The sequence below is a fragment of the Lagopus leucura genome, unplaced genomic scaffold (genome assembly GCF_019238085.1).
Source record: "Lagopus leucura isolate 7727_CA_CO unplaced genomic scaffold, USGS_WTPT01 Super-Scaffold_100019, whole genome shotgun sequence".
NCBI classification, from domain to species: domain Eukaryota; kingdom Metazoa; phylum Chordata; class Aves; order Galliformes; family Phasianidae; genus Lagopus; species Lagopus leucura.
In genome coordinates this window covers 9,262,840-9,290,788 of record NW_024962273.1, presented here as the reverse complement: position 1 = coordinate 9,290,788, position 27,949 = coordinate 9,262,840, and the positions used below count along the sequence as shown (strand labels likewise).

The following is a 27,949-nucleotide window of genomic DNA, read 5'->3' as shown; positions in this document are numbered from 1 at the left end:
CTGCATACGGAAAAAAAAAAAGTTACTTTCTTTGGCTTTAAAAGTTGAGTTCCTGCTAACCTCAGGAATATTCCTCTTCCCACTGGGAGAGTCGGGTTTTGTCTGGGTATCATGTCATCTGTCCACATTTATTTTGAATCCAGAAGAAAATATTAAAAGTGATTGAAAAATCAGGTTTTGAAACAGTTGGTATAGAAGTGTGAGACCTGTCTATCGCCTTCCATCACGGAGCCTTGGCACCTCTCCTTCCATCTGACAGTTCCCCTCGCCCTGTCTCTGTATGGCAGAACTGCTGGCTGCTGTGGTAGGGGATCTGATACCAGCAGACATGCTGTGATCGACATGTGGCTTTCTGGCAAGAGCTCACATTTTTAACCCTTTAAAGGGAAAATTAACCCTTCAAAAGGGGAGACTGGAGGCCTCTACTGTGTCCTGTAAGTTTATCAGTCTCTGGGATATGGTCCTCTTCCTACCCTTTGTAAATTATGTGCTATCTGTGATGCTTTCTCGGTTAACATTCTGAACCACCACCAAGGTATCACCTGCAGCTACTTGTTTTCCAGCATTATCCCCTCTCTATCCTAGTATCAGAAGGGTGACCTATTTTCTTGTTTCTTCATGTCTCTGCATCTGGTCTTCCCTGCGTTATTATTAGCTAGCTGAAGCATCACTCACTAATCTAAGAGAACAGCCCCATCCCAGAGAGGCACAGCCATATGCCTCAGTGCCTGTTTGAGTTTAGACCCAAATCTATGGCCTTCTCCTTCTGTCCCCTGCTGAAAGCGAGCTGTTTCCAAACCAGGACTCACATCACAAACCCAAGCATTCAGAGGCCGCTGTGGGATCTGTGTGCAGAGCTGGTTTGGCAGCTCTAGGCTGTGATGAGGTTGGAGACCAGGATCTGGAGCTGTTAAGTGCTGCTGAGCAGAGCAGCAAATGTGGGCTTGGTGCTGACGTTCAGCCTTTCGATAGCCAGATGTCAATGGGCAGGTGTCACCGCAGCCATGTATATGATAAGGAAAATGAGCTCACATTTGTTACTTTTTTCCTTTCCTCATAAATTGCTATGTAAATTGCACACTCTCTCCATTAGCTCTCATGTTGCCTGCTGAAAGATAAGTCAATGAGATTGGCTTATTCACCCTCGTTCTGTCTGCAGGAAAAAATAATAATAATAGAGGTCTGTCTGCCTTGATATCCCTCCTGTAAATCTGTGTTGCTCTTAGTTCAAGTTACTGCTGGTAACTTTTGCTGGTGCTAAGGTTAGGCTTTGCTGGGTGTTCCCACCACTGTGTCCTGAGCATGAATTTGCCCCATTTGTTTTGCTCCTCATGGTGTGTTAAGGGCTTTAGCCGCACAGGTTCTTCTCAAGGCTGTCACTTCTGACCTGCCGAGCCCTTCAGAGCACTGTCTGATTTGAATTGTTCTTATTCCCTTTTTTTTTCTTTCACTTGACATACTCTGGTGTTGCTTAGCATTTCATTAATTTTTCATTTTCTGCCCCCGGGAAATTTCTCTCCATTTCTGGCATGTTTCCCTCATCCTCCCTGCAGAACACTGACTCAAAGAAATCATTTAGTTTCCTAGCAATATCCGCCTCATCTGTCATCAAGAGATAAAATTACTAAAACAATGAACAAAAGGTTAAAAAAAAACCTGGATGTCTCCAACAGCCAGATTGTAGGTCCCTGCAGTCAAATACTGGTCATGTGTGTGTTTTCCCTGCATGGCTTCACACTCGTCTCCTGCCTGCACCCTGCCCTGGGCGGAAGCAGCTTGGTTTGAAGGAATCCATCTTTCTCATCTTAAGAATTGGGTGGAACGTCTCCCGAAAACATCATTTTTGTAGCTGGGGCAAGTGAAAGGTTTATGGAGACTGATTCTCTGCTGACTGCCATTAAAAGGGAAGTCAGGGTGGTTTGCAGCATTAGAAATTTTATTGGAATGCATGTGAGAAGGAGTAGGCAAATGCCTTTCATTTTCAAACATACAAGTGATACTTGAGGTCTTGGGCAAGCAAAGCCAAAAGAAAGGAGGTACAAGAGGAGGAGCTGCTTACTGGGAAAAGAGGAAATTCTTACTATTCTGCTGTTTGATTGTTACTCACAGTTTAAATCAAAGTGTTTTTCTTGGCCAGCATGTTATGTACAATGCAATTATTAGTGCTCAATGATTTCCAAGTGGTTATATCTACTGTTTAGGTACACACATTCTTTTGGATGACTAACTCTGACATGATGCACCTGGTGTGTGACTGATGCTTCCTCCATTTTGGATCTGGAGAGAGCAGCTGTGAAATGGGCAGGTTTTTTTCAAGCAAGTATTGTGTTAAAAGGGAGTAAATGTGAACAAAAAGTTGACCAAGTCATCTCTAATTCATACTAAGGAGATTTTGTGATTATAGGAGATAGCTTATGACAAAGCCAGACTGTGCATGTCAGTGGAGTTGTTTCAGGGCCTATTGCATAGCAGAAAGGAAAACAAAAGGGATGGAAAAAATTCTTGTATCAGTTTTGATATTTTTGATTTGGCCTTCTGGTAATTTCTAACATTTTTTTCAAAGTTGGAATGCAAAACGTGTGCAAGCATGTGATGGTTTTGTGATGGGTTGGTACCAGCCAAAGCCACGTGGTCACCCCTAGCAAATGGAGCAAATGTATTTTTCAAGCCTTGGCAACAAACTCTTTGTGTTTCTTGTTCAAGCTGTAGCTTAGTATTTTGTACCCTTTCAAAGACTTCTCAGCACTCCCCTGGGTTGGGATTTTCTCTTTTCTCCTTACACGACAGTGGACTTCTGACTGAGAGAAGACTATGATCATGTCCTTCCATTCCATTGCCTTCAGTGTTTTTTAAGCATAGGCTTAAATAACCTTTCTGAGTGAAGAAGTATTACTGAATTATGACCTTTATTTGCAACTACATGTTGATTTATACCATAAAGTCAGAGAAAAATTGTGTCCAGTTATTGACTGTCCAGAAAGCATGTGTGTGGTCTGTCCTTTACCATACTCTTCTGAATTTGCCAAAAGAAGCAGTCCTTTTAAAAATGCATATTTTTTTCCAAACTGCTATGGGAGCAGCCTGAAACCACTTTGTATTCTGTAACTTCCGTTATGAATGCACTGTAAGTTTGCTTTTCTCATTTTAGTTTGATGACCTGCGATGAACAAAAATTGAGCAAGGTTTTCCAGTTTATTTCCCCTGTGCATTTTAATCCTGCATCTAATGCCGGTTCCTCCATCAATTTATTTTTTTCCTAAATCATGAGTTGCTATTTAATTTTTCCAGGTATTTCAGTTGTTTCAACATTATGATTGTGAATGCCCACTAAAGCATCAACACTCAGAAGTCCTGTTTTCAATGAAAATTTGACATTACTGACTTTATTGTCTTTCAAAATTAGAATAAAAACAACTCTGTTAACAGTTTCCTTTGGAACAGGATTTGCAGAGCTACAGGAGCAATACCACCCCTTCAACCATAAGAAAATTAAGGAGAGGGCTGAAAATGCAATGGGAATCGCATCCCATCTATTGGCAGCACAGATCTCAGTCTTTCTCACAGGGGATAAGGGTTTGTCTTTTTTCCTTCCTGTCTCACTCTTTTTCTCTTGTTTTAAGTGGACAACTCCAGTGAACTGTGGTGTTATGCATCACCAAAAGAAAACGCATGACTCCTTTTACAATTGTACTCAAAGGAATTTCTATCTAAATGACATTTTTGATGGTCTCTAATGAGCAGGTTTGAAACATGCATGAGCATGTGTATTTTCTAGCATAAACTCCCCAGATCATACCAGAGGCTACATGACTTCAGATGTAAATGCCATTAACGCCTCCTGTGTTAAGACCCTAATTGTTTTCAGGGTTCTGTCAGGAGCTGTTTGTTATCTAAGGACTATTAACGGGAAAAGTTGCACTAATTGCCCAGTTTTCACAGATCAGCTAGAACCATTTGTTAACATGCTTGTTGGCCTTTTGAAGCTTGTGTGTGTGTGTGTGTAATCTTTGTTAACAGAATACAGATCATTACCAAAGCTCGGCTAACATCCTCTTACAGGGTCTACAGATCTGACTGTTTACTTCCAGTGCATTAGCTCTTGGGAACAGAGAGCTGGATGATAACTTGACTCTGATTGCACTCACAGAAGCTCTGTGAAAAAAAGACCTCTCAGTCCAGCATTTGTGTGAGCCCTTGTTTAGCTCTGGATTATTTAGGATCCCGTTTCTTGGAACCTGGGATCACATTATACAAACACACTTCAGCCGTAAATTCTGCAAATTTGTAGAAGTGGTTACAAAATCCAATGTTCTGAAGTGATGAAAGCCCTTAAAAGCCATCTTGGTGCTATAAGTGATGTCTCAGTTATTTGCAGCTGGTGAAATCTAGCTATAAAAAAAATCTCTTCTTAATGAAAGGAAATTCTGTAGTAATTAATTCTAACATCTGTAAAGCAACCCAGAATAACAGCCATCATCAACCTGATGAGACTTACAAATTTCTGGTTACTCGCAGGTCTTTACTGTTTTCCTCTCAGAGATATGGGAGAAAACTAAAATAATTGCTGCTGATTTGATCTGCAAGAAACATATTTTTGCTTTCAGGATGAAAGCCATGATAAAAAAAAAAAAGGTATTTCAGCATCTGAGCTCTGAGCCTCACCTCTGGCATTTGCTGGCTGCGGTGGCTTCATTGCATTGCTATAATTGTTGGGTACTATTGGACGTGTGAGTTTGTTTTCACTTAAGTCGCCTGTAACACACAGGCGGTTGCTTTTAGCTTTCAGGTATTCTTCTAGGGGGTGGAACTGCATGCTTTAGAGACTCGGGAGGTGTTGATCCCTCAGCAGAGCACTCACTATTATCAAACAGCTTCCAAAGGCTGCTGGTAATTAAACATCCTCTGTGTGTTTGTGTCCCTCCATTGAACTCATGGCTGCAGGTTTTAGGGAGGATCCAAAATCAGGTGGGAAGGTTTGTGAGGTGCAGTGATGAAGTGTGAGCATTAGTCCTTGAATTGTAGACAGAATTTCTGAACAAGAAGATCATAGAGATGATCCAGGATGGCGCTGCTATTAGCAGATAACAATGTGCTGGCCAGTTCTCTTATTTCTTGAGTAAAGCTGATAGGGGATTTTTTAATCTTTAGTTCCATAGGCCATGCCACTACTCTGAAACCATCAGTGTGAAATTCTCATGGGACTAATTGAATGGCAAAAGAGGATTTGGGCCATAAGAAGAGGAAAAACAGCTCAGGTGACAGCAAACATTTCTCTTGCTCAGCATCATTTCTCTGCTCCCTCATTCAGCACCTACCCACTCTATGGTAATTTTCTCTTGTCATATTGAACCAGCCAGGCTCGTAATGGTAGTTTCCCTTTCCATGGCATCATTCCCCTGTGCTGCTTTGTGGGGACAAACAGCAAAATGGGCAGGTGATACCTGGATGCAGGGATGTGTCAGCTGGCCAGCTGCGAGCCCTCCTTGAGCCACTGGCCTGGGGCTGAAAGATGCCTGAGGCTGGGATGGGGCATGGAGACAAGGAGCATGTCATATGGGCACCCAGTACTGATCACAGATCTGTAACAGCAGCCCTGTGGTTGCATGCAGAAAACAAGCCAAGGTTGGGGTAACTGTTCTGTTTTCAAACTAATAGGGAAAAAATGTTCTTTTTTGGCACAGATTTGGGTTGAACTCAGATTCTTTCAACCTTTGTTTAAAAGAGCAGTTGTGACTCCCCGCTACTTGTTACATGGATTATTTACAAAGCAACAAGCAAAAAGTAATTCCAGAATTTAAGATCTTGCAGCGCTTCTGTTTTGATTAATGGCTTCTAATGGTGAAGGAAGCAATACTGTGTGAACAAATTATTCAGAGATCTGAAAAGTCGGTGAGGTGGTGTAGAACAAGAAACTACGAAAGAAATTTCCATGAAGAGGCACCCAAAGGGATTCTATTCCCCAGTGCAGAACTGGGATAAAGTGGACAGTGCTGACATGAGGCTGAGTAGGTCCCAGGTGTATATTCAGCACTGCAGAAGAAGGAGGCAGAAATGGAGAGCAGAGTCATTATTAAATGTAGAGGGACAGAGGATGAGTGAAGTTTGGGATGGTGAAGTTGTTTTTTCTGTTTTGTTGTTGTTGTTGTTGTTTGTTTTGTTTTTATTTTTGTTTGGTAATGCTGTGTTCCTCCTGCAGTGGAGGGAATTAAGAGGCTGCTTGGTACCACAGCTGGGGTATTGAGAACTCCATTGTGAACCAGTACTTTAACATTCATGATACACAGACTGAACTGCTGATGGTCCATTCAGCAGAGCAAGTGAAAGGGACAAATCTGCCCTGTTCTGCCCCTGTGTTCTGCTCAGCTGTGCTGTTTGCTGTTTGGGGCTAATACCAAAACTCCCCTCCAGTTTGCTCAACATTGAAAGAAAACTACCATCACACTGTAAAGCCTGCTTCTTGCTAATGGTGGGTTCAGAGAGCCCTGGCTGCATCTGGTACTCCAGTTGTTGAAATGTGGGGTGGGATTCCAGAACTCTGTGCTTTCCAAATTACAAGTTGAAAGAGTTTGTCATTCGATAATCCGATCTATACTATTCTCTTTAATCTCTTTTCCTAGCGGAGTCATTAAGTACATGGGAATGTTTGGCAGAGAAATGATGGAGCGTGATATATCTTATTTTGGGAACTGACTTTCCTTTTTAATAACAATGAACATTTTTTCCACCCATCACTTTTCAGACTCACACAGGAGTAAAACTTCTGTGTAGAGAAACTGTTAGGTCAATCTGCAGCATTTCCTACAGACAGAAACAGCTAACATCACTGTCTGGATAAAACTCTCAGATTTACAGCCAAGGTCTTGTTTGAACTTCCTAAATGTGCTGAAAGATTGATTTTAATGGAAACAAGACCTGCTTGCAGCACTGAGAAAAACACCTATTCACTTCAGTGGGAGCAGGAGGAGCATGCAAAGGGAATAAGATGCAAAGGATATGTGATGTAATTCTGGGCCTGAGATTTTGCCAGTGGGAGCAGAAGTTTTGAGGGTGTAATTTCATCCACCCTATTGGAGACTCCTAACAAGAGGCTGGTTTTAGAGCATGCTCATCACTTGTCATCTTGAAATCTCTACCCTAAAAGAGGCCTTCAGCTGTCATTAAGAAACTCAGGTCCTCAAATGGACAGCTCTTTAAAAAAAACTGCTATATTATCAGAAGCATCTGTGATCCTTCAAAACAGCCACAAAATATAAATAAAATAAATAGTGCTTTTTGTTAGTTTTGGTGCGCTGCTATAAGTAAGAACAAAAAGATTCATCCTTACTCATAGGAACACCTGATAAATGAGAAATACGGCAGGGGAAAAGATGCTTATTATTTCTTGGCTAAGGAACATGGTGCCTCTCTTGTAACACATGGAAACATGTACATGGGGCCACCTAACACAACCCCACCTCCCTCAGCTCTCTCTACCAAGCCTGCATGTCTAATCCTGGTGAGGGGGAACTAAGGGGACAGAGCAAGGAGCATCTTCATCCAGAAGTTATGTGGCAGTAGTATGGGCCATTCTGAGCTGCTGTAGCTTAGGCTGTGCTTATTCACTATCCCAAGTATCTCCGTTCAAGATCTAGCCTCCTGCAGTGAGCAGACAGGCTTAGGGACACCTTTCCAAATTGCAGAGTTGTTCTTGTAGCTATGTTAGCCGTTGGCACTATTGGTTGGCTCAGCTGAGGCTAGAGGGGCACATTTCACGCATAGAAGCTGGTCAATGGCTCTGCTGATCTTTAGAATTTTGTAGCTATTGCTGCTTAATTATCTGTACACCTCACTGCTGTTTGGAGACTTTGTCATATGATGTCCCCCCAAGTCCTTCCCTGCCTGTCCATGCTGCACTAACAGAAGTGGAAAGGCATCTTTCTCTTTTGCATACATACATGATTTTGCATTCTTCTCTGAGAATCCAGCCATATAATATGAGCCTATCACTGGTTTGTAGCTTGCTTCATTTATGTTTAAAGACATGTTGTCTTCAAAAATATAAAAGATGAGCCAAATTCCTCCCTGATTTACGCACTCCATACTACCACCTAGTCCTGAGTCTGTAATCACTCTATGTCAAGCTTTCCCATCTTTTTCAGTGGGCGTTACATGCATGGAGTATACTATCAGCCTAGTAATGATATGTTTGCTTGCAGCATCTTATTTAGCTGCTAGTTATCTTTGTGTGCCACAGAGAAATTCAGACAAGACTTGCTACTTGGTAAACAAGAAGGTGGGGGTACGAACAAAAACCCTTTTTATTCATATCAACTCCTTTATCTTTTCTCTTCAGCACACACGTTAAGATAGCAATGTGTGACAGTAGTAAAATGATACAATGTGAAAGGTGCAAGCTGAATTTTCAGCTTGGGCTAGAAATTGCATACATTGATAATATTCAGACTTTAATATTATCTTGTCTGGAAAGGTTTGATGAGGTTTTATTGCCAAATATCAGCACGTTTTTCAACCCCACACCCTCTCTTCAGATCACCATGGAAAAGTGGTTCAGTCAGGTCTGTTTTGCATCCAAGAAAGAAGTAAATAATTTGAACAAGTTAGCCTGAAGTAAAAAAAATTATGGCTTGGGTGTATGTCTTTCTCATCTGCACTGACTTTTAGCCTTTAAAATAGTGCCAGGCATTTAACTGAAGAGGATTGACAATATGCAAGTAATAATGGGCTGTGGAAGAAATAATTGGTTATGAAGTTACAGTGCTGGAGGTTTTCTTTTTCTTAGTAATTTCCTTTTGAATGTAAGTTGAATTTTCTTTTCCATGCATAGAAGATAAGCAGAAACCATTGGTCTTGTTTGAAAAGATATCTGAAGTTCATTAAAGGTTCAAATAATCCTTCTGAAAAAAGAGAGGCACAGGCCCTGTTGTCTGTAATGCAGGTAAGGACAAAGGGTCCTCTCCATGCAACTGAAGAAAGTGTGCTTTGAATTTTCAGTTTGAGATTGGGGCACAGCTGATCATGATGACCCAGGTAAATGACAGATAATATACTAGTCTGTTCATAAGCAGAGAGAAAGGGAAAGAAAAAGAAAGGGTGCTCCTGTTCAAAAGTTATTCTGAAGATTTTTCCCAATATCCCAATTGCTAGTTACTCACAATTTCCTTTTATAAATAATTATGAAGGATGAAGATCATAAATTATATCATAATTTGCCCCAATTAATGTTGAATGATCAATGCAGTTTGCAGAATTGAGTGATTCGGCTTCACTAATGGATTGTGCTGAAAATGGCTTTCTGTCACATTATATAATGTTCTGTTATTGTCTTTAGCTCAGCTTGTGAGATGCTAGAAAATCTCTGTTATTGTTGCTTGGAAGCTGGTGTCTGTCTCAGTTTGCCAAGCGAACTATATGGGTTTTCTTCTAAATGCTGTTACCAGGAATATGGACAAATCCAAACCAAGAAGGGGCTGGATTTCCTATTCATGGGTTATCTTTATGTAAAACAAAACAAAACAAACAGTGTGGACTCATTACAGATTAGTGTATTTGCTATATCCTTCTTTAAGGTTGAAATCTCATGTATGAATTTCCAAGATTACCCTTTCCCAACTGTTTGACTGAGCTCTGCAAAAGCCATTGATAAGAATTTGTTTCCTGTCATGGGACTAGTCACTGCTTCCAATTACCATCCTACAGTTTTATTTGCCACAGATTATTGACTATTTAGATGACAGAATTAGAAGAAATGCAAATTAAAATGTAATTCTTTTAACTTGTGCCACATTAAATCTCTCTTCTTTTGGCTTTTAAGCATTCAATTTAGGATGATAGCATTTTTTTAAAACACGTGAGCTTTTCTTTCTCACTTTCTCTTTTTTTGACTCATTGTCCTCCATTTCATTGATTAACTGTGGATTTCACTCCGCAATGCTTGTAGATGGAAAGGCCTGTGATTTCTGAGCTATCATGCAATCTTGTTCTTTTAGGAAGTCCTATATATTACACTACATTTCTATAAATTTCAGGTTGAAGAATGTACAGTACCTTCATTACCCTGTTTTCAAGCAATAATGTGTAACTGTGGCTTGAGTAAAAAAGAATGCAGCCTGAAAAAAATGATACGCATAATTGCCCAGATGACTCAAGTTCTCTAGCAGAAACCTTCTATAAACAGATACATCTCTACTGTGGAGAGCTTGGAGATGAGCATGTCTCTTTATGACTTCCTGACTGGCTTTCAATACAAGTCTCCTCACAAGAAAATCCAGGTCTTGGCATCAAACAAGTCTTGAAATCCAGCCCTCTCATGCCAGAGAAACATGTGTCCAGGACCTGCTGTGGTGGAGACACATTTGAGATCTTGGCTGTTTGTCATGTCTGGAGGAACAGATTGGACAAACAGCTAGCACAAGTTCTGTGTGGGACCTAGTTTCTCTCACAGGAAGGTAGGATGAAAGACAAACATTATCTAGTTATAAATATATTTATGCAACATTTCTTTGCTGCCCGTTGCCATTTTTTCCCCCGTGTTCAGCATGAATTTCCTCAGACACATTATTGATTAGCTGATCTCATTTAAAATCACAGACTCCATCAAACCTAATGTTCCCAGAACTGGAAGCTATAGTGCAATATGTCTCCTTTTTAGGAATATTGGATTTGGCCTAAACATGGTTCTCTGACTGTGTAGCAGTAGGAGACTTTCCTTCCTGAAGCAGTCTGATTTTTAGCTACACATCATACACTGGCAGCCACCAGCTTCCTCTCCATGCCCTGCTCAACACCTTACACACAGCTGTAGAGGGCAAGCACCTCAAATATGAGAGGTAATTTGATGTTAGTTTTGCTTCACCTCAGCATCTCACCAGAGCAGAGACCAACAACTTAATCACTCAAGATTTCAGTGTGTGGGTTTTCCTATTGAGGACAAAATTCTTCTCCTTTCTCTGAAAATCCCACAGAGAACTGGGACAGATGTCTGAAGAGCTGAAGGTGATAGTTTCGGTAACAAAGTGTTCTTGAATGTAAAAAGATATTATACAAAATCCTGTGCTTTCTGCCCTACACACAGTGCAGCTCCATTTTGCAACTGTGTTGGCAGCTGCAAGCTTCTAGACAGAAAATTATATTATAAAATCATGGAATTGTTAAGTTTGGATAACAACACTAAGATCATCAAGGCCAACCAGGATCCCATCACCACCATTCCATGTCCCAGTAGCCAGATGATTAAATATTTGGTTCCATGTTTTATTCTCAAATCTGTTGACTTTCAGAGCTATTACTGCTTGTCAATATGGTTCAATCACTGTCAAATGCTGGAAAGGCTTAAAGGGAATACACGGGGGCTGACTCCCACTCTGTGCTGAAGTGTTTCTTCCACCATGCATGGAACCCCTCCTCACTTCTGAAGTGTGTTGACTGGGTGTGGTGGGAATTTTGCATCTAATGAAATGTTTGTAAGCTCACAAGTTGAAGGATTTGTAAACAGAGTCCTGAGACAAACACCGTTTTAAAGCGTTTGGTGAAAATGCCTGCAAATGTCTGCAGAGGGGAGGATAAGCAAATGGGTGATTCAGTCCTGGGGTTTGTCAGGGGAAGCAATGAGGGGCTCATCCTGAGCCTGTGATAACCCTAGGGATGACCTCACAAGTGCTTTCCCATGCTGCTCTTCCTTCACCCACACTCTTTTTGCAAAGTGCATCATTCTCTGTGAGCGGTTGCTGTGGGAACATTCCTGCTTAAGGGTGTGTGAGGATGACCAGACAAGCAGGTTTTCCTTCTGCATCCAGCATTTTCCACTCTTTTCACAGAAAAATTGGAAGTGGATGGTGAGTGCACCCAAAGGTCTTCACTGGGTCAAAGTAGGCCAGCAGGGCTCTCTATAACCATGATGTGCTAAGATGTCCCACCAGTTGATCTGATAGTGAGTTAGGCTGCACCCATCAGAGTTCAAGCAGTCAGGAAGTTAATTGCTCAAGACTTGCTTTGCAGCAATGCTAATTGAGTAGGACTTGAATATTTTCTCAGTTTTCTAAAGATGGATGTGTTTTCTTTTAAGAACAGCTTTGCATCTTTTCTTTCTGGCTTTTCATTTTTCTTTGAGCAAACTGTGCAGAGAAAACTCCCACTTAGCACTGATGGTATGAAATTTTCTTGGCCAATAAAGACAAGATGGCACTTCCAGGCACTGGGGCTGCTCTAGGAAGGTAAGGAAATGCTGCTGTCCTCAGCAGATGGGTGAACCGAGATGCAGGAAGAGCAGATGATTTGTGTTTGATCACACCGTATGTCCATGGCCAGGATTCAGAAGTAAATGTTTCAGACTAACCCAAGTAACTGTTACCCTTCCTTATCTCGAGACCATCAAGGGAAATGTCAGAGCTTCCTGGAGATCAGAGCTGGCACTGCTAGACCCTGAGCAGAGCTGCATGGAGCTGGGGGAAGGCCTCACATGCTGGGCCATCTGCAGCTTTTATTAGCTTCTCTGTGACAAGGGCTGCTTCGTTCATAGGCATGGGAGAGGGTACACCAAGAGTGACAGTGCTACTTCCTTCCAAGGAATAGATTGCAAGCATGGGATCTGTGCTAATTTCTGGAGAGCTCTCTCATATGAGCCAAAAAAGGAGTTGGGACCCACACGAGTGTTTGGGGTTCTCCACCATCTTCTTTTATTTTTGCTGAAGAACAGGTAATTGGAAGGTTAGAAACATTCTGCCCTTATGAATACAGCAGTAGCTATATTCTGGGCTAAATTAATTTATAAGCAGAGTTTGCACGAGATATACATCTTGAGGCTTAGAGCCCAGGGATTGTCCATGATGTCTTTATTGCCACTTTGATGTGGTATACCTGCATGCTGCTCTAAGCAGAGAGATTTATGCCCTCCTTTTTCTCATCCTAAAATAATTTAATAAGAGAAAGATAAAAAATGGAATAGGCTTTCAATATCAATTTAATCTGCAGCTATCCATAGCGCTGCACACCACCCATAACTTTCCACTGATTTCCTTGTGTCCCTGAGGGCTGCCTGCAATTTTGTTGGTCTGTATTGTCACTGATTTTCGTACCTTTGCTTTTACATTTTGTAAAATCTTGGTTCGCTTTTACATTTACCTCAGCCCTGAATTTTTCTGGATATCTGCTGGTTGTCTGGAATAATTACAGCTTCCCACGAAATTCTCCTTCAGCCTTCAGATCTCTGAGTTTTCTCAAGCTACAGTGTAACAGTATTTTCCTTGGAAATCCAGTAGCAAGCATTCAGTTCTGAGTCAGTAATGGTGTGATGTCTTGTGCGCTAGCGCACACGCAGACTGATTCCTTCTAAAAAGGAATTAAAATAATTTTAAGAGAAACTGTGAGGGAAATAATAAAGAAGTGTAGAAATGAAGCATGATTTTGTTCAGATATATAGCTACAGCTCTCTGAAAACTGCAGAGAGGTGCTCATTCTGCACTAGCGTGACTTAGGTCAGGATTTAATCCAAAGTCTAAAGCCATTAGTATTTGGGAGGGATCCATTTTAGCTTCAGCCCAAAGCATTTTCTTGCCTACCATCCCTTGCTGGGTAACTTCATGGTTTGGTTTTAAAACAGAACTTTTCCCACAGGCAGCAAAATCTGGAGGTAAGTGAGGATTGTTCAAGGCTCATTGCTGTGAGGTCAGGGCTTGAAACATCACCCTTCCCTGCAGCAGAGTACAAGGATTAGCTTTTCCAGAGTTCATTTTTCAGGGCAACTTTGCCCAGACATCAGCCAAATCTGCATTGTGGGCAGCTCCTTTAGCTCCTGCATAAGGGTCTGCTGCCAAGGTCCATCTGCCCCTCTGACAAGCACACAGAAAGCATACTCAGTCTCTTTCTCCCAGCACAGAATGTCTCCTGGCTCCGCAGAACCCAGCTGGGCTTGAAACATCGCGAGAGAAACTGAGCTTTAAGCCCACAAACAGAAATGCTGTATTTCTAGTTGGGGACTGTTTGCATTCTCAGATGAGGATGAGTCAAACAGCACGAGCTGTGACTACATGCTGGGAAAATATCATCCGGAGGATGGAGTGAGCCACAAGTACCCCCGTACCTTCTCACTGTATTCATTACAGAGTCCCCGTGACTGTTTATGAAGGCAAGTCAGCTGTGGCTTGTTTGCTGGAGCAACAACCTCATCTAAAAGGTTTCTAAAATCTCCAGGCAGACTTCATCATTGTGGATGAGACCTTGGCTGGGGCTGGAATGGGAAAGGATGGGTAACTGCCTGGCAGGAACTAGTTCCCTGTTGGAAGGAGCTCCTTGGGAGCAAATATCTTCAGCACACTTAGTATTTGCTGCTGCACTTTCTTTTGTTTTATACCTGAAAACATAAAGAGAGCCAGGGAACAGAAATACATCTCTCAGCACCGTAACAGCTATAATTGACCTGATGTTACATTGATCACAGCACTCCTTCAGGCACCATACTTCTCAAATCAGTGCATTTATGCTTAGCTGAAAATGATACCATTGGGATTTAATTAAACCCACTTGCTTGTCCTTGTTGGAGGGGAATGGAGATGGGGTGGAGCCAGAGTAACATTGTGCAAGGATGGCCTGGCAGTGCTGCCCCTGCAAGGAGGCACCTCCAGCTTGTGGAGCCAGCATGGAAAGGCCAGATATGTAAAGCTGGCTAATATTTTGGAAAGTTCCTCCAAACTTGTTAACTCAGTACATCTGTAAATTCTGGCCATGTTCCCAGCCTTTATTTTCAGCCCACTTTTCCTGTAAGCTATTTTGCATTATCTGTTTGGTTGCCATCAGACTTTCCCATTAACTCCCAAAGATGTGATGAAGGAGGAGGTGAAGTCCAGACCCTGCAGGATGGTCAGCCCTGACACTGCTGTGCTGTGGGCATGCTTCATGGCAACTGGATAACAGGGGCAAACAGTGCCTTGGTTTGCACTCAGAAAATGTGCATGGCAATTAACAAGCTGGCACAAGAACCCAGAAGGAAAGAGTGAGTTGTATGGAGGGAGAAAATGAGGAGAAGCAAAGGCATGCCTGAAAAGTGAAGGTTTTGCAGGGGACACAACAGAGCTCTGTAAGAATGCTGTGTGAACCCAATCCATAGCAAGTCTGGTGTCCCTCAGACAGCTTGTTTCTCTCATGTGCATAGTTATAACTGAAAGGTGAGAAGGGCCCCATAAAGGGCCAGTAAAACATACCTTCTCTATATCCTTACAGGCTATAGGGTTTGGTTTCCACACGTCATGAATTGTTGTTACCTTGAGAGAAAGTTGCTAACCCTTGCGATGCTGAGGTTTTGCAGACAGTGGAGGAGTACACTTACATATATGCACATGCCTGTGTACACAAGCTGACTGTGTCTAATGCAATAATTTGCAGCTGTCGAATAGTTAATGTAGGCTAAGCTTGTGGACTCATAAATTTTGGTTTAACATGCAATTCTGCTCTGACAAGTGTCTGTATAAAAATAGCACCTTCCTACTGAAATGATCTGCTGTCTCTGTGTAATCACATGCAGATCTGATTAATTTGCTGACTAAATTAAGGGGAGCAGCTTTGAAAAATGGGTGCCTAAAGTTAGGTATGTTCTATTTAGCTACGTAAATATGCAGTAAGATTTTAAGTGCTACTTAAGTCTTGTCACTCCAAGTTGCCCTTGAAGTACCTTTTAAAATCAGATTACCTTTCTGGGGCTCTGAGGCACAGAATTAGATAAGTGGGTTTGAAAATACTGGCTTCATTTTTGTTCTGTATAATCTCTGTTGTTTCTGGAGATATACAGCAGCTCCAGGAGTGGGCGAGCAGAACTCTTTTTTTCTTTCTTTTTTTTTTTTCTTTTTCTCTCAATTGTATAAACTGAAAAGATGACAACTTAACTTCTAGATCCCAGCATGGGTTTGTAGTCCTGATAGTTGGAAAAACAAACCAAACATGTTTTTTACTTGTAAACTGACTGCATTTGATCTGGAAATCATTGAGCTGCAATAAACATTAACTCCATGATCCCATTTTTATGGAGTCAGTTTTCAGACTAGAACCACACTTAACAAAACAATCATTGTAACTGAACAGCAGTGCTTGTGAAAAGCATTGCATTGAAAACACTGATGAAAGAAGCCTTCTGTTTATCCATGGAGCAGCAGTGACAGTGGCAGTGTGAGCTACAACACACTGCTCCTCAGCAATTGACACGATGGACAAAGTGATGTTACAGCTTCAAGTAGGCTGTTTTGCTGGATATGGAGCTCCTGAGCTGGCATAGTGCAAGTGGTTGCACTGTCATGCTGTTCAGTTTTCTGTGGGCTAGGGCACTCTGCCTTAGTGGCACTTCTCTAGCAACATGATTGCAAAAAGAAAAAAAAAAAAAAAGAAAAAAAAAAAAAAAGAAAAAATAGGAAGCAAAGTGATGAGGAGGGATCTTGGATGCTATTGCTTATTTGGTTTTTGCATAGGAGCTCAGTGCTGTTTAGTCCATCAGTGCTGGCTGTGCAGAGCTTGGACATTTTTTTCCTTTTTTTTTTTTTTTTTTTTGTGTGTGCTGACATCTGTCTGTTGGACATCAAAGTGCAGTCTTTGAAAGCCACAGAGTCATATGACTTCCCGAACACTTAGCAATGATCTATACAAATGTGGGCAGTCTCGCTCCTGGAGAAGACATTCTTCTGAGATGACACGGTAAAACAGCTCTTTGTATTTGGGCAGTAACAAAGATTCATTTGTAAGTATTAGCTGTCATCGGGGCTTGACCTCTTCAGAAAGTATTCTTTAGCGAGGGTTTTAAAGTGGATTTGGTAACATAATTATTCTTGTCCTCGGGTAGAATCTGGGCAATTTATGTGCTCAGCTGACTTGCCATTTTGGCTTCAATGGATATTTATTCCCATAATGTAGGATTTCTGTGCGTGATCATGTTATGGTGACTGAGGATGATGGTAATGGGTGGATTAGATATGTGCAGACAGAGTTACTGCTCATGGTGACACATCCTTAATTGTCAGTAATGCTGTAGCAGCAGTGTGCTCAGTACTGTAGCCCTTCAGTGAAGGGGAAGAAGAGAGTATTTATCTCTTTGTTTTGTTCTCTGTGTATGAGTTCAGAAAACACTTCCAAAGAAGTGGTTCATGGCAATGAGAAGGTTGTTTGTCTGCATAACTAAAGCCAGTATACCACTTGGAAAATTATACTTTATACCTTTTCTCCTGCGTGGTAAATTTCTTTCTGTAATATTTCAATATGCGTTTTTTTATTCACCAACATGTCATTAATACTTTGCCCTGAAGCTTTTATTAGTAGTGAGTCTCACGTATCTTGACTTTCGGGAGTTAATATACCCCTTGCTATAAATGGATATTGCTGCATTTCATAGGGTTTTCCAAGAAAGTGGCAGAGAATAGATGTATTTGCAAAGGCTGCATTTTTCACTAGATCCCAAAATTTATGCAGTTATTGCCAAGAGGATATTTTCCTAGCCCTCTCAGTCTCAGGCAATATCCCCAGACCCCATTGGTGAGGACTAGTCCAAATCCTGTAGTGGGATCAACTGGATAAGAAATAAAACAGATTTGTGGGCTCATGAGAATTTTCTCAGCATATCCATGGAATAAGAGTTCTGGGTGGAAAGCCATACCTAGCTCCTTTTCCAACACAGGCTTATAAATAGTCATTATAAATGTTTCATCTAATATCTCAAAAATCATTCAAAAAACATGTGCTCTGCCATTGGTCAGCTGCCGTGAAGTAGGGGAGATGCCACTGCATGTTCAGTTGTCTCCAAACACAGTTGGCTTTGGCCACATGAGGTACTTTTCTCCATGGTGTGTTGGTGCAGCCTTGTATCTATGATGCTGACTGGGCCTCAAACCAAAGCTGCAGTCAGGGCAGGATGCAGACATCAGATGGATGGAGAGGGACATCAGCACAATTACTATTTCCTGTGAGTGACGTGCGCATGTTGCACCAGCTGGTTGTGGCAGAGGGGTGGAAATGCATCTTCTTAATGTGTACTTGCTAATATAAATTAATTATTATAATAATGAAGCCAAAGCATGATGAATCTGCTTTCTCCAGCCCATCTTTCATTCTGCCTTTGCTTTGGAAGTGGGTAAAAAAAATGTCACTCTGTTTTTTGTTTTCATTTGTGTAGTTAATTTGTCATTTTTGTTTTGTAATTGTTGCTAAAGTTTAATTGATTTCTTACTGCGACTTGTCATTTACTCAAAGCTGTATTATCGTGGTAGAGCCTAAGTGTTATTGAACAACAAACATAATGGACAAGTTTTTCCAGCAGCCGAGATGGATTTTGCAGGAAATTTTCATGGACTGTTATAGACTAGAAACATCTGTGCTTTTCTAGATCTAAAGTATGACAAGGTGCTTGTGGGTGCATGGTTTTGCTGGAGAATAGGGACATAGCACAAGATGTGTGTGTAGGGTGAAATACTCAATGGGAAAAATACAAAAATGGATTAAAAGGAGGAGTGAAAATCTCACCTGCAGTTGGAGGTATGGGTAAAGAAGGAACTGTCTTTCCACCTCATCTCTAACCTACCAAAGGTAATGAATGTATTTTTGTTGATGCAGCTGGGCTAAAACCAGCTGATCTTCTGCTCAGAGTTGTGCTCAAGGTCCTGGTAGCTGCAGTAGATCAAGTCTGTAATCAATGTACAATTTCACTACCTTTAGGAGGACTTACTAATGAGCTTTATGCAGCACTGCCAACTCTTGGCATGGGGCGGTTTCCTTCTGCCTGGAATTGCTAGTTTTTGCATAGTGTGCTGTTCAATGAAACTGGAATCAGGGGAGACACCAACCAGCAAAATCCCTTTATAAGAAGATGTGTGTGGGAAAAAAATATATATAGATTGCAATCTGCAAAGTTAAAAAAATCATTCCTTAATTATATCCCTTTGCTCAGCTCTGCTGGAAAAAAAAAAACAACAACAAAACAAAAAGAGAAAACGTCAAGTCTATGGGTTTTGCATTTGCAACCTGGGAGTGCACTGGAAAGAGAGGCCCAAATTATTTGCCTGTGTTTTGAGGGTGTATTAGATGGTCACTTGACTCCAGATGTTGGGCATTGATGGAGCTGCGGCTTGCACCCTCTGGAGATCAGTCAGACCTCCTTAACCTGTAACTAGTTATTTGGGCAGCTCTGAGATTTCTCTTTGTGAAAAGAAGCCAGTTTAGTATAGAGAATAATTGTGTTAGAAATATTTCAGCCCTTTCCATGAAGAAAAGTATGTTTAGGACGGAGAATATACTTTTGGTAACATCCAGTCTCACAGTCTAATAGGATATGTGAGATGAGTTTTACTGTGTATCCTTTGTTGTTGAAGGCTGCTTTGTGGCCCTGTGTTACTCTGCCTTCTGCTAAATGCTATTTTCAGTCAATTTAAGGACTGCTTGTCCAGGAAGAGTTCCAGTTTGCAAGGCTTTAATCCTAATCATCTCTTTATATGTATCTTTAGCTGGAACAAAACGAAAGGAAAGCTGCATTTTCAACCCATTGGTGATCCTTTTCCAGTCAAAATCATAATAGCGTTGCAGGTTCTTACCACAGAAATGTCAAGTGTAAGTTCTAGGGCTTTAAACATTTATGGTAGTGTGCTAAAGAAATTTGGACGGAAGAGGCCTTACTGGCAGTAGGGAGCAACTAAAACCACAAGCAGGCGAACGTTAGATTAAACAGAAGAAAAAATTGCAAGTCAATGTAAACATGTCTTGGAAGCCTGTACAAATCAGGGAGGCAGTTTGCTTTCTGAAATGCTTCATGTCACCTCGTCTCCGCTAATTAAGAAACTGTCGGTCTGGTTCATTTAGCAGCAGCAAGGTTAGGGTTGGGTGAGCCCAGCCCCTCGGCTGGCCACCATCTGCAGGGGCAGTGCCCCAGGTAGGCACCGCTCCGCCCGCTGTGCCACACCAGGGAACGGGGGGGCAGGTGGGAAGGCAGAAGACGGAGCATCCGCTGACAGGACTCAGCCGTCCGTGAAACATTTTCCATTAATGTTTAATGTGTGTCAAAAATGTCAGCATATGTAAGAGAGGCAGATGAATTATTTAGCTGTGTGAGTGCCTTGCCCCGTCCTTCCTGCTGATGCCTGCGAAACGTTTGCCGCAGTTTTGTTCAGAGTTTGGGTGCTGCCAGCGCATCCCTCAAGGGAGTTTTGTGGCTTGATGCTTCATCATGCCCAGGCAGATATGTGAGTGGGTGACCACAAGCACTGCTGGTGGTGTGGATTTGTGGAGGAGAAGGTCTGGGGAAACTGAAATAGTGACAAAAGATCGGGGTGCCCTTTCTCATGGGCTCAGGGCACAGATCTTGATTTGTCCCTAACTGTGTGAGAAGAGAAAGCTCCTCTGTGAGTTGCAGGTTTTGGTTTTTATTTTGTTCTTTCTCTCTTCTTTTTAAATCAGCTTTAGAGAAAGACGCTGTATCATCAGCTCTATGCAAAAAGAGAGAAAGAAGGACCAAAGAAAGGCATCTATCTGATCAGATGGGATTTGAAGGCAGGTGAGGGAGAAGCAAGCCTAATTAGTAGTGAGGTGTTAGCTTGTGAATGTTGGATGAGCTGCAATGACCAGTTCAAAGTCCCCCTTGACACTTGCACAAGATGCAACTGCTCCTCCTGGGCAGGGTTCCTTGCTGTAGGCAGTGGGCACTTTATCAGCCTCTGTGTGTGTTTGGAACACAGAACCGTGCAAGCAAAATTAAAGACAGTGCTCTCTATTCAAAGAGAAAACATACAGATTGTTTTTAAGCATGGGGCAAATATAATTGCTTTGTGTTTTTTCTGTTTTGTTTTTTTTTTATTTAATAATTTTTTAGGGAAATCACAAGCCTTGGGACAAGGATCTCAATTGGCCTCTAATTAAAGTTGCTTTCTTTCGGTCTGACGTGAAATCCCCCTGAGAGGCAGATGTTTGCAAAGCACACTTGAGGCACTGGCATATGGTCCCTTTGTATGGCTGGCGTTTCAGCAAAGTGCCTCCTGAATGTTGTACATAATTAGATATTTTATTGTTTTTTCCCTGAGAAGTTGCTGGCGGCTGGGGACAGCCAGGACCCGAGAGCAAAGCTTTTAGGGGGACAGATGACAGGTTACAGGTGCTAGCTGATGCTCTGCTGTTTTGGAAACAGCCTGTCAACTAAACCAGCGCTAGCTAAAGGAAATTGTTCTGACCTCCAGAATTTAATAGAGGATGAGACCCTGTGTACCCAGCCTCTAAAATTTCATGGGGGACTTGCATCCTTCCTCTAGGAATCTGTGTGCGGGTTTAAACTTTTTATTGGATTATAAAATTCTGAGGAATGTTTCCATAAGGAATCCAATTGTAATTGAGAGGGGAGTGAAATGAAAAGAAAATATTCATGCTCACTAGGCTTGGGTAGAAACCATGGCCACGCTTATAATGCAACTTCAGATTACAAATGGCCCATAGCTCTTTATTGAGGCTGTAAAAGACTTGCATCTGGGTGGTTACTGGACCATACCACAACCTGCAGGAAGATCCTTAATAACTAAAAGCTCAAGGTGCTGAATATGATCATTTTCCTCTTGGAGAGCAAATTTGTTCTTCATGTGCTTAATACACAAAATTTAGCGTTGGATGACCTATTCTTTTCCAATTCTCTTAATATCTCCCTTTCCTCCCCAAGAAGTCCATTTGCATTCACCAGAGCATTTCCTATTACTGGTGCCTCATTTTGCCTATTTATAAAAGCAGACTGGAACAATTCCCTGCCACAAAAAGGTTTTGTGAGACAAAATTAATTCATGATTTGAAGGTATTTTTGAGGTCTGTGGACATGACTGTGCTTTACTAATGTGAGCAGTCATTATCACCCTTTTGTAGATGTGAAAACCAAGACCTAGCACAGTTAAAACAGCTTGTTCAGGATCACAAAGCAATTCAGGAGCAGAAGTACAAATAGAGCAATAGAGCCAAGTCTTTTGACTAGCAGTCAGAGGTGCTATCCGCAGGGCTACCTATAATGTCTAATTATTTTCTAAGGCTAGGAACTGAAAGATCTCAGCCTGATCCCCATATCCTGATGAAAATAAAAAGGAAATGCATAAGAGATTGACTCACGGTCACTGAGTTCCCTTAGCATCTCTATCAGTGTTTGTTTAAAGCGAAATGAATAAAATCTCCTATGGATGGAGATGAAACTCAGCCTCTGTCACAGGCTGTGCATTAATTTGATATCCTTCTGATGTTTTGAACAATATTGAGCCATGTATGAGAAGGCTGTTGGCTTAGGTGGGTTGCACAAGGTGTGGTGTTTTAGGCTTCTGATACTGAATTCAGCTTATTAGACACCACATGTGCGCAGACGCTAATGAACTTGCATGTTTGCTTCAAGGAGCTGTACCTTTATTGAAGCTTTGCCTATTCTTTGGCGTGCTTTCAAGCTGAGGCTACTGTTCAAATGTGTGGACATTCAAAGGCTGCGCTGGGAGGCTTGGTGCTGCCAAGTACCTCGTGGAAGGAATAACAATCTCAGCAATTAGCAATCTCCCTTGAAACCCAGCCCTGACTCTCACACTGTTGGCGGCAGGGAAAGGAGCTGTGCTCGAAGCAACTCTCCTTGTGTGAGCTTTTGAGCAGCGGGAAATCAGAGGGACTGACTTGCTGATGTACAAAGGACAGAAAAGCTGCTGGAACTGTGACAAGCATTGGCAAAGTTTGGAAGCAGAGAAAGCCCAAAGCATCACTGTCCAATGGCCGTGACCAGAAGGATGTTCTAGCAAGCAGTGGCAATGTGTGATTAATAGAAGGAAGGACTGAATAAGGAAACATGGAGAAAATAATATTATTCTTGGACTGAGCCTGCATATTACATATAAAAACAGCATTCATCTTTTCCTTTTAGAATAAGTGCAGCAATATATTGAATATAACTTTCCTCTCAGCTGTGATAAAGTGTTTGGCACCTGGTGCAATGCTATGAGTCTTCTATGGAGGCCATCTCTTTGGTTTCCATGGTTCTTGCAACTTGTCAGGGGGTCACCTGGAAAGCAAAGTTATGGCATGGATCTGTGTCAGTCTGCACAGTGGGGGCATGAAATATTTACTCCACACAACCCTAATAGGAGTACTGGAGATCAGATTTTATGGTTGGATCCTCAGTAACATTCCTATTAGGTGCTTTCCACACCTTTCTGTCTACCGTGCTGCATTTATGCATAGTCACACATGCAGAAATAAGTAGACTTAACTAAGCACAAGCTCAATTGCCGCATAGCTCTTCAGTTATGCAGCAAGAGAGCCTTCAGAAGTCTGTGAAGGTTCCAGGGATTGTTGGTGTTTCCATTGCAGAGCTGAAAGTGAGCTTTAGATTTGGCTCTACATGGGGTGAAGAGCATAGGCAATGCCAGCCATGCTTCCACTGGTAATAACTACAGTGTCTGTTAGCTTTTGCTAATCTGTCCAGATGAGGGAGGACTGTCCAGTCTGACCTGCAGTCCCAGAAAGTAAATGCTTCCTGTGAGGCCAGGTATTACTGTTTATTATTTAATATGGAGAATAATAACCTTTGTTGGTGAAGTTTATAGCTCTAGGATGATCTATAATAGTTGTAAATGATTTTTACAAATTAATATTGCTTTCTTTCTAGCTGGTGCTGCCTTTAGATTCAGTTCAATACAGTTCACTCCTTCCTTCCTCTGGGAAGTCAAATCTTTCTGCTGCCTGCAGTGGGGAAGGAAGGCAGGGGAGCCTGGCAGGCTCATGGGGAACTCAGGGCACAGAAATGTTCTTTCTTCACATCAAGGATCAGGCTGTCATCCACAGAAGAGCTATTGGCAGATGCAGTGTCCAGGCCCATTTGTCTCTGCCAGATGGTGCAAAAATACAAGTCTGAAGCACATGTTGCTCTATTCAACAGAATGCTGTGCCATGCTGTGGCCTCGCTGCCTCTGAACCAATCAGCCTCAGCCAGTGAAATCCCAGTGGCTAAGGACCTAGTAGCCCTCAGCTAAGCCCCTGTGCATGGCTTGTGGGAGCTCAGAGAGACCCAGCTAGGAAGGCTCACAGCCCTGTGGGGACAGACAATAGCATGCTAGAAGAGAAGGTAGGGGTTAAAGAGAGCTTAGCGCATATGAAAAAAAGGTAAATATTTGACCAAAAAGCAGAAAGAAGGAATAATGGAGAGAGAAAGACTGGAGAAGGAAGCAAAAAGTATTAAGACAAGGAAAAAGGAGGATGATATTCTGCCAGGAAACAAAGGGATAGTTGTGTGAACAAAGCACTGGGGAAGCACTGGGGAAATGAGGGTTGAGCTCTGCACAAACTTTCTGTCTGACACTGGACAAGTCAATTCTCTCTGTCTCCATTTGCAAAGACTACAGTGGGAACAATAAAGTCTCCTTTGTTCTGCCTCTCTCTGCTCACATGAGACGTCTCTTCTGTTTGCACACTGTAGAAAGGCAAGAAGCTACTGTACTTCAAACAAAAAATTAAGTCCACTGGGGCTTGGTGGGGGAAGAAGAGAGGTAGGAAGGCAAATAGGCTGTGATAAGCCCAGGATATAAAATTTGAGAAAAAATGAAAGAAAAAAGAGACATATAGGAGAGACCTTTATTAAGGGAAGAAGAAAGAATCAATATGGACCGGATTAATCCTACTGTGTTGCCTCTTGGACTCCAGTGGAGCTCCTCAAGGGGTGAGTTTAGCCTAAGGAGTTCAGTTTTGTTTGGTTAAAGAAACTGCATGCCAAACTTTTTAAATAGTCAAATCTGTTCTGAGAACTATGAGAATGTGGGCTTTCGTGAAACGTTGCATAGGACTTAGGATGAACAACTCCTGCTGAAGGCAACAGGAGCCAAGTGATTAAGCCCCATGCAGTGCTCTGACAGGAGGCCTTCTTCTAGCCTACGCATACGTTTTTCAGTATAGAAAGTATTTCCATATTTCCTGCAGCTGATCTTTATTTGAAGCCAAAAGCACACTGCATTTTTTCAGATCACAGTTAAAGCTTTTCTAGGAAGAGCAACTCCGGATCAGACCAAGGGTCCATGTAGCCCAAGACAGTATCTCCAACAGAGGCTTCTGACCTCTGCTTAGAGAAAGAAATAGAGAAAGAAATCCTAAATCCTGTGAGACTCCTTTCAGGGATAATTTATATTTCACTCCAGGAGTTAGCATTTGGCTTCCACTCCAAAGACTGAAGGCTTATATTCTTTCCAAAACTCTTGTTTGTTTTCTTAATCTTTACAGTTCCCTGGAGTTGTTTGCTGTTTGCAGATCTGTGGCCCACTGGGGAAGCCCTTTGAGCTGCTGACCTGCATGTCCTGCAGCAGCAAGTTCCCTGGGCATCTGGGGCATTTGTGCAGGGAAAAAAAGAAAAATTTTCTTTTATTGGTTTGCTGCATTTGATGTAGAAACGTGCCTTAAGCTTCCCATCTTGCCCAGCTGGCTTCTCATTACAGCATCTCACCTAAAACTGTGAGATGCTTCTGCTGCACAGGGAATCCCTGCTAGGAGATGAGCTGTGCATTTGCAACGTTGATCTGCCCTGAAAAATGACTCAGCCGTGCTGAGCAAGCATTTCTTAAATTTTTCAGTGTTTCCAAGTTTCCAAGAATACATTTTTCTGTCAGCTACTCCTGCAGGCATGGTGTGCTTTCTTCTTGTGTGGGGACAGCATGCTAAGCCAGGATGTGGCAAAGATGTGAAATGCTGTGAGTTGGCTGAAATATGGCACTGTGCTATCTGCACCTCTGATTCTCTTCTGGTAAATAATTGATTGCAATACTCTAGCTTCTTCACAGAGCAGTTAGACCTGCAGGTGAAAGAGCAGGAAGGACAATGTCGCATATATCCACGATTATGACAATGGTGAACCAGCAAACCAGTGCATGGATGAAGTGCCAGATGTCCAGCCTGCCCTTCCATCATCTATCTGTCCTTCTCTGTTCATCTACTGCAGAGGGACTTGAGCCTTGTAAGGGCAGGAGAGCAGTGTCAGGCAGGATGCCTTCATCAGTGTCCAGGAACAAACTGGCTAGGTGGCTGTATATCCAGAGCTCTGTGGAAAAATTAGCTGGTGCTATGCAGACATGGCTTCAGATCCAGCACGCAAGTAAACAAAACAACTGTATTAGAAACAGCTGGCGGTGAGGATGAAACCGAGCATTATTAGGGATATGTTTGTAATAACTTATGTTCTGGGTAATGCATTGTTGCTGTTCTCAGCCCTCCTGGAGACAGATGCTGGAGACCATTGCTTTTGTAGCCTTCATTACAGCCACTGGTTTTCCTGTTCATGTATCTCTTTTTCCAGTCATTACTGGAAAACCTGACAGCATGCTCTGAGATGCAGCTGCCAACATGTGACTTTTTTCAGGAGCCAGAGTCATCTTAAAGGCATTGGCCACAGACCGGTCTGCAGTTCCAGAGCTGCTGCTCGAGTGAACACATACTCTGCCCAGAGCCAGGGCATTGCTTCAGATGCTGTTGTACCTTTGGGAATGTAACCCCTCATCCTGAGGGAAGTTCTGCAGATTTGGAGAGCTTTTGTGGATTCCCTGGCTCAGTTTTCCTGAGGGATTCCCTTCCCTCAGGAAGGAGGGCTCAGTTTTCCAATTCCTTCACCTTTACTATTTTCACCTGTCCTGGGGAATACTGAGAAAGCTGAAAATGTCTGCTGGTGGCACCATCCCCACTGGTGTCTGTCCTTGCCTCTCCTGCACACAGCCAGGGCACTGGGGCTGTTAGCAGCAAACTGTCCGCCTGCAGCTCTGGATGTGATCATCTTTTAAAATCATAGAGCTTTCTCCTGGTTTCCATGTATATTGCCTGTGAGATATACAGAGGTAGGAAAGTGATTTAAGTTGCACTGAGCCCTCAGTGTAGTAGGATAAGTTAATAGCAAAGTCTCATTTCTTTAATGCAGAGTGTGTGAAGTCTTGCTTACTTGAACACAGAAAGAATTCAGCAACTAAAATTCTAAGTGCTTTTCTGATGCAAAATTCTCCCTAAAAATTCTCTTAGGACTGTGTTCCAAAGCCTACTTAAATGCGTTTACATCAATTTCTCCTCCTTTTTATATCTCCCTCCATTTTATTAACCTTTCAGGACTTTTGAAGTAGTGAAATTCTCAAATTTGATGAATTGACATGAGTTGACTGTCTGTATTTTGATTTCACAAGCATATCTCTTTTGATGCTAATGATATTAATTTATCAGCCGTAAGGGTCTAGCTCTTAGTGCTTTTATGTAAATTGTAGACTTTTCCAGACTCACTTTAAGAAACATGAAACTTGGAGGAAATACATGCTTTCATCTGATCTACCCTTCTTGTCCTCTTTTGCAGGCTCATTCCGAAATGATGGCTTAAAAGCTGCTGATGTCCTTCCTATACTGAAGGAGAAAGTGGCCTTCGTATCAGGTGAGCGCATCCTTCCTGGTTCCCTCTATCCCAGCACAAGCACTGGCTGCTGCATGCTGGTCCTTATGGTGCACAAGTTTGTTTGTGCACCATATGGTTCATGTTTGGATGGCAGTACTTAAATTAGCTCTTCTGCTAAAAAAAATAAGGGCTATATGCAGAACAGGGCTACCCAGTAACACCCAGAGAGCAGGAAATTGGCCCATGGTGGTCTTCTTCATATTCTGAGAAACAGGTAAATGGGCAGGACAGGAGGCATAAAATACAGATTTTTAGCTCCAACCCAGACCTGGGCTGTTTCAGGACTCAGAATGGTTCAGGTCAGGGATCCAGCCTGAGTTCAGGGTCTTTGAATCATCAGTGTTTGTCTTGCTATCCCAGTCTGCAGTAGAAGTACCACTGATGCTATATTCACAGGGGAAGAGAACACGTGAACCAATTGCAAACTTGCATGAAGTCATTCAAACTGCGTTATAAAAAGTGAGTATTTCCAGTGCCAGCATTTTTGCCAAGGGCAAGCCATTCAATCAGCTTTTGGTGATCTTGCCTAATGCAAGAAGAAAG

The 27,949-nt window shown here is 42.2% G+C and overlaps 1 protein-coding gene across 3 annotated transcripts in view; it reads left to right on the top strand.

Moving 5' to 3' along the window:
- Positions 1-27,949, top strand: part of KALRN (kalirin RhoGEF kinase) — a 450,273-nt gene that overhangs the window by 121,298 nt on the left and 301,026 nt on the right. For all 3 annotated transcript variants that reach the window (XM_042877581.1, XM_042877574.1, XM_042877573.1), the window contains exon 2: positions 27,311-27,385. In XM_042877581.1, the coding sequence (XP_042733515.1) occupies positions 27,311-27,385 (75 nt within the window). The remainder of the gene's footprint in view (positions 1-27,310; positions 27,386-27,949) is intronic.